This window comes from Etheostoma spectabile, chromosome 12, assembly GCF_008692095.1.
Source record: "Etheostoma spectabile isolate EspeVRDwgs_2016 chromosome 12, UIUC_Espe_1.0, whole genome shotgun sequence".
In the NCBI taxonomy this organism is placed as follows: Eukaryota; Metazoa; Chordata; class Actinopteri; order Perciformes; family Percidae; genus Etheostoma; species Etheostoma spectabile.
The window spans coordinates 2,386,854-2,393,549 of NC_045744.1; the positions used below are offsets into that span (position 1 = coordinate 2,386,854).

The following is a 6,696-nucleotide window of genomic DNA, read 5'->3' on the forward strand; positions in this document are numbered from 1 at the left end:
ACACACACACACAAACACACACAAACACACACCATATAGCCAGGCTGTAGGTGGAGGGGTAGGCCAGCTTGGTCCAGGTATCGGGCACGTTGTCAAAGAACAGGGCTGTTTGCAGCTTCTCCATCTCAGAGGAGATGGCCAGTTCCCCCTTTGACAGGTATATGTAACTATCAATATCAATACACACATCAAAGGTGCATCATGTAGCAATTAAACAACACTGAATATGTAACAAACAGTTGCAGTTTTGACTACAGTATAGTGGCACTTGATCATATGAAGGAAATCTGTAGGATGGATTTGTGCATCTGACCGCAAAGGCTGTGCTGTAAGCCTTCATACAAACACACATCAATGTGGAGGGCCTACCTTGAGTCCCAGGTCAAGTTCTTTTAGTGAGCGCCGCATCTCAGAGATGAGCATGTTCATGCGCTCACACTCCTGGAAGCAGACCAGGATGTACGGCGAGCGTTCAGCTGTCTTAGACGTGATATCGGACATGTTGTACTCCTCTGGGAGCTTCTCCAGCACCTCATCTAAAATGGTTTTCACCTGAGGGAAGGGTGGTTACTGAATGAAGTTATGGGGAACTGTGCACAAGGTTTCTCTAAGAATTTGAGAATTATAGTGATCTGAAACGGCTTCCGTTGTCAAAAATATGATAAGTAGAGAAGCTTGCATTAATACATTTATGTGTCAGTATCTTTGTGTGTTTGCTAGGCGTCGAGACAGGTGGTGGTTTAATGGACAATAATGTATTCAAGCAGAAAAAACAACAACTAATGCCATAAAGAAATAATTGGACGTGGATGTGTAGGTGTAGCTACCTTCTCCTCCAGGGTCTGTGAGACCCCCTCCCCCATCACAGCGTCAGGAGACTGCAGCTCCAGCAGAGTGTGGAAAAGGTTATCTGACGTCACTGTCAGGAACTCAATTTCTGCGTTGGGGTGCAACCCATAATGCACTGGGCTTTCATGGGGCAGCATCTCATCTATGAAATCATGGTAGCCCTGGAGATGAGAGCGAAATGGTGAATGCCATCTAATAATGTCATTTATTCCTAACAACCTACACTGTACGTCATTTGGTACTTTTATTTGAAGTGTTTTACAGTCAGACATGTTTAGTGTATGAATTGTCTGTGTGGAAAGTCTGTGTCCCTGGCCTTTATTCATCCAGGGACAGTTGACTGAACTTATTATTTTTCAGTTCTGCCTTGCTTTACATTCACAGAAAGACACAGCAGGGTGCAGTTACACTCCTGTTCAGACCAGTTAAGTGCTCAACATTAGGGAGCGCGGACAAAGAAAGTTAAACCCTGTCTAGAAGATGTTTTCTTACACCCTCCCACTCCCTCACATCCATCACTGGTTACCTGGTAGTCCAGGTTCGAGGGGACGACAAACCCAGGACCTAAAGAAAGCTTCCGGTCAAACTGGGAAAATAAACAACGGAAAGAAGATTTTTTAGTGTACAGAGTACAAACCACTAAAATTGTCCCAACCTACAGTTAGTAGCCAAAGTTTCTTGGTCCAACAGTGGGCTAAATCTGGCACGTCTGCTTGCCAGACACTCTTCAGCTTGCACGTGCAGCGTCTGGCTCTAAACTCGCCCAATTGCTGCTAAGTGGAGCCGACTCTCATCCCCAAACTGTCCAAGTCGGCACTCCATAAACACTGTTAAATCTGGCAGCCGTTTACTGCCTGTACCAAAGCCAGTTCACATGTAGTCCTCTTGTGCTAGAACACAGCTGAGTGTGCCAAAACTCACCCCCAATCAGCCAGACATTCACCCTCATGATCAAAACGTACACACCTGGTTGGGCTGCATGTATTCTTCCAGGTAAGTTCTGCAGAGCCGTCTGTCCCAGTCATCAGTGATGTGTCCTCCGTACATGATCTCTCCAAACAGATACCTCAGGTCCTCCCATGGCACCTTCATCATGCAAAAATCACAGCTAAATACTATCATCATCATGCTGTGGCACACTCACACTCAGGACAAGCAGCACAACTCCTTTCACATATGTGAAGAAGAAGGAAACGTTGATCCATTATACAGGAGCATTTAATGAACACTCAACTGAAGAGACAATCAAGCAGCCAGTACAGTTTAACCATGATGTGTTATAGTGCAGTGTCCCATCCCAGCTTCTGAAGTTCCTGTCTTCCTGAAGGTGTATTTAAACTCACGCTGGAGGCGTTACGGTTAACTGAACCTTTAAGGTAAACAAAGATATTGCAGTTGCCTAAAACGCAGATATTAAAGTCTAGTTCAGCCTCTCTCTCTGGGAAGTATCAGATACTAAAGTCTAGGTCAGCCTATCTCTCTCTCTGGGAAGTATCAGATACTAAAGTCTAGTTCAGCCTATCTCTCTCTCTGGGAAGTATCAGATAATAAAGTCTAGTTCAGCGCCTCTCTCTCTGGGAAGTATCCGATACTAAGTCTAGTCAGCCTATCTCTCTCTCTGGGAGTATCAGATACTAAAGTCTAGTTCAGCCTATCCTCTCTCTCTGGGAAGTATCAGATACTAAAGTCTTAGTTTCAGCTATCTCTCTCTCTGGGAAGTATCGCATACTAAGTCTAGTTCAGCCTATCTCTCTCTCGGGAAGTATCAGATACTAAAAGTCTAGTTCACCTATCTCTCTCTGGAAGTATCAGATACTAAAGTCTGTTCAGCCTATCTCTCTCTCTGGGAAGTATCAGATACTAAAGTCTAGTTCAGCCTATCTCTCTCTCTGGGAAGTATCAGATACTAAAGTCTAGTTCAGCCTATCTCTCTGGGAAGTATCAGATACTAAAGTCTAGTTCAGCCTATCTCTCTCTGGGAGTATCAGATACTAAAGTCTGGTCAGGCTATTCTCCTATGGGACGTACTCAGATATAAAGTCTAGTCAGCCTATCTCTCTGGGAAGTATCAGATACTAAAAGTCTAGTTAGCTATCTCTTGGGAAGTAGCAGTACTAAAGTCTAGTTGCAGCCTATCTCTCTTCTGGGAAGTTCAGATACTAAGTCTAGTCGCTATCTCTCTGCGGAAAAAGTATCAGATACTAAAGTCTAGTTCAGCCTATCTCTCTCTCTGGGAAGTATCAGATACTAAAGTCTAGTTCAGCCTATCTCTCTCTCTGGGAAGTATCAGATGCTGAAGCCTAATTCAGCCTCTCTTTCTGGGAAGTACGCTAAAGTGTGCCTGGCCCACCGACCTCCAAAAGGAGACAGTCCTGAGACAAAACGTTCCCCTATCAAACCTAAATTCACTAAATCTGTGGAGAGAGCAACATAATTATGCATGAACAGGTTTGGTTAATAGAGACTGGCTGAATGTTCCCGTCCCCTGACCTGTGAATGACCTGAAGTTGTCTAAGCTTTCCCTTTAGTCTCATCATACCACAACATGGTGTTTCTGGAAATTCCACCACCAACATGCACCAACAACACATCCCACCTGTGCATTGGCCTCCAGGTAGTTGTAGAGGACATTGACTGATATTGTCAGGTCTCCAGTGTTGAAGGGATACTTCCTGTTCCAACCCTGGGGTCCAAACTTCCTCCTCTCCGCCACGCAGGCGTGGAAGTAACACAGAGAGAACAGGATGGTCTTAAACTCCTGCTCACGGCTGCACTGGTCCAGGATGTCCTGGAAAGACGAATCAGTGAATGGACAGATAGGCTGGACCAGCACCAAGCAGACGGAGACACTCACCTGGTCAAAGTTATCCAGAGCAGCATGCAGGTTGGCATGCATGCCTGTAGGGGGCTCATTGGTGATCTTAATAGCGTTTTCCAGAATGCCCTGGGGAAAACATATAAGGATAAAAAAACTAACCCACTACTTAACAAAGTTACGAACTGAAGAGTTCCATTGAGTTTATCAGACAATATTACAACGGACAATATTAAAACATTTCATAACACAACCAGCAGAAGAAAAGAAACATAACTAACAAGTATAGAAGAAAATAACAAGGAAACAACCAGCTGTGACAATTTAAAATGTTGCAGTACAATTTAATTGTCTCGGAAATCATTCTGACTAACATAATAATTGTCTCTTTCGGTGTCAATTTAAAAATATTTTTTTATGCATTGCTTTTGCAAACAAATTTGAATAATATACAGTCATGATTCTACCATATATCTTTGGTTATGTCACTATAGTGCGACCGAGATAATGTAATAACATGTATACAGTATACAGCATATGACGTAAACCACGCGTCTTTATCATAAAACATTGTATTTTTTTCTTAAATGGACATAAAACTGACAATTTGTATTAACAGTCATATCTTTTAACTAATGTTACCAATTAATTGCGGTTAAACAAAGAAATGGACATTATGGAAAAAACAAAAAATTAATGATTAGACAATTATGTCATAACTGTTACAGGCCTATATACTGTATATTCCATGTTTGCGCTTGATGTATTGAGATGACCTTAGTGCCTCTCTACCTGTGGGATAATGTGTTCCTGGGGTGTTGGCGTGGGCTCGGCGCTCATAAACACTCTGTAGTCCGGATGGCTGCGTTCACAGCAGCGCTCCAGGAGATTCTCGAGTGATCCCAGCCAGCGAGCCACCAGGTGGATGTTCTACAGGGAGGCCAATGAAAATGCACCGTCAAACTCTAGTACAGTACCATGGGCGGCAGTGGGAACTTTGAGGCATGGCGGAGAGTATTTAGAGTTTCAGTAGCCTCACATTGCCAGACCTCCCTCCACAGTGCTGCGGAGGGAGGTCTGGCTAGTCCACACAGCATTCCGGGACGGGAGATGAACATGCTCTGGTTCATTGGCATTTCTTTAAACCAATCACAACTGTCATGGGCGGTGCTAAGCTCCCGACAGAGCCACGGTGACACTGCAAAATAGCATGGGAAGACACTTGTGTGTACGTTCAGAAGTAGTTTTAGTCGTGCAACAGAAATTCCGTTTGGACAGAGAGTCTAGCTAGCTGTCTGGATTTACCCTGCAGAGATCTGAGGACCAGGGTTCACTTATGCCCCCTGTATTTCTAAGTAATAGGGGGGTGTATACTTAGCCCATGTATTTAACATAGGGGGGGTTATACTTTGCCCCGTATTTGAACATAGGGGGTGTATACTGTTATGCCCTTTGTTATTAACATAGGGGGGTGTTATATCATGCCACTGTATTAACATAGGGGGTGTATACTTAGCCCCTGTATTTTAACATAGGGGGGTGTATACTTATGCCCGGTATTTAACATAGGGGGGTATACTTTGCCCCTGTGTTAACATGGGGGGTGTAATTATGCCCTGTATTTTAACATAGGGTGGTGTATATTATGCCCCTGTATTTTAAATAGGGTGTGTACTTACCCATGCCCCTGTATTTTAACATAGGGGGTTATACTTATGCCCATGTTTTTAACATAGTGGGGGTGTATACTTGCCCCGGAATTTTAAGGAAGAACATTTTTATATTCATTCACAAAAGAAACTTGGAGTCCTTAAAGGTTTTGGATTGTCCTAATTTCTTTTAATAAGGCTATGAAACATCATTTCAAAAAGATGTTTTTTATTTCCTTTTTACTTCAACTTTAGCAGGGAGGGGGGGGGGTAATTTTCTCAAGCCACTGATTTCAGTGGGAATAGGATTACAATTTTTCCATTAGGGAGGGTTTTAGTTATTATCAACACATTAATAGGCTTCCAATGCGATATTTGTGTGTTCACAGGAAGGAGCGGGCTTCACCATCGACCTGGGGAAAGCTTCACAACGTGTCGCGGGGCCAGGGCCAGGAAGACGTGGCTGGGTTGCATGGAAGAAGGATGCAAGGAGGGGCACTGGGTTAGACTGAAGGGTCTGAATGGAAAGAGACAGCGTTTATTCTGATTACGTGAAAGAAAAAACTAAGTTGTAGCTTCGATTGAAATTGTGAATGAATGATAATGACACAAAAACACATAATTGGGAAGTTATTTAAATGTAGTGAATAAGTAGATTTTAAAAACTATAATATTACTGAAAACTCTAGTCATATCCACGAGTTGAACTTTGGACCGGGTCTCCAGATCTCTGCAGGGGGTAAATCCAGACCGCTAGCTAGCTATCTGTCCAATCGGAGGAATAGTTACCTGGTCCTCAGGTCGTCTGCCAGGGTAAATCCGCCCAGCTAGAAGACATCGTCCAATCTGAGGATATGGTTACATGGTCCTCAGGATCTCTGCAGGGTAAATCCAGACAGGCTAGCTAAGACTATCTGTGTCATCTGAGGACTCTATGGGTACCTGGTCCCCAGATCTCTGCAGGGGTAAATCCAGACAGCTAGATCAGACTATCTGTCAAATCTGAGGACTTGGTTACGGTCCAGAGCTCTGCAGGGTTAAATCCAGACAGCGAGCTAGACTATCTGGCCCAATATGAGGACTTTGTGTTACCTGGTCCTCAGATCTCTGCAGGGAACTCCAGAAGCTAGCTTTAGACTATCTGTCCAATCTGCGGACTATGGTACCTGGGTCCTCAGATCCTGCAGGGTAAATCCAGAAAGCTAGCTAGACTATCTTCTATCTGAGGAATATGGTTGACAGGTCCTCAGATCTCTGAGGGAAATCCAGACAGCATAGATAGATATCTGTCAATCTGAGGACTATGGGTACCTGGTCCCCAGATCTCTGCAGGGTAATCCAGACAGCTAGCTCGACTATCTGTCCATCTGAGGACTATGGGTA

General features: G+C 43.9%; 1 protein-coding gene across 1 annotated transcript in view; it reads right to left on the reverse strand.

The window, feature by feature from the left end:
• Window positions 1–6,696, reverse strand: part of dnah9l (dynein, axonemal, heavy polypeptide 9 like) — a 55,226-nt gene that overhangs the window by 1,366 nt on the left and 47,164 nt on the right. Inside the window, exons 78-85 of the mRNA XM_032531061.1 lie at window positions 4,457–4,594; window positions 3,704–3,793; window positions 3,446–3,637; window positions 1,816–1,935; window positions 1,376–1,435; window positions 828–1,010; window positions 370–552; window positions 33–148 (exon numbers count right to left, since the gene is read on the reverse strand). Coding sequence (XP_032386952.1) covers window positions 33–148; window positions 370–552; window positions 828–1,010; window positions 1,376–1,435; window positions 1,816–1,935; window positions 3,446–3,637; window positions 3,704–3,793; window positions 4,457–4,594 — 1,082 coding nt within the window. The remainder of the gene's footprint in view (window positions 1–32; window positions 149–369; window positions 553–827; window positions 1,011–1,375; window positions 1,436–1,815; window positions 1,936–3,445; window positions 3,638–3,703; window positions 3,794–4,456; window positions 4,595–6,696) is intronic.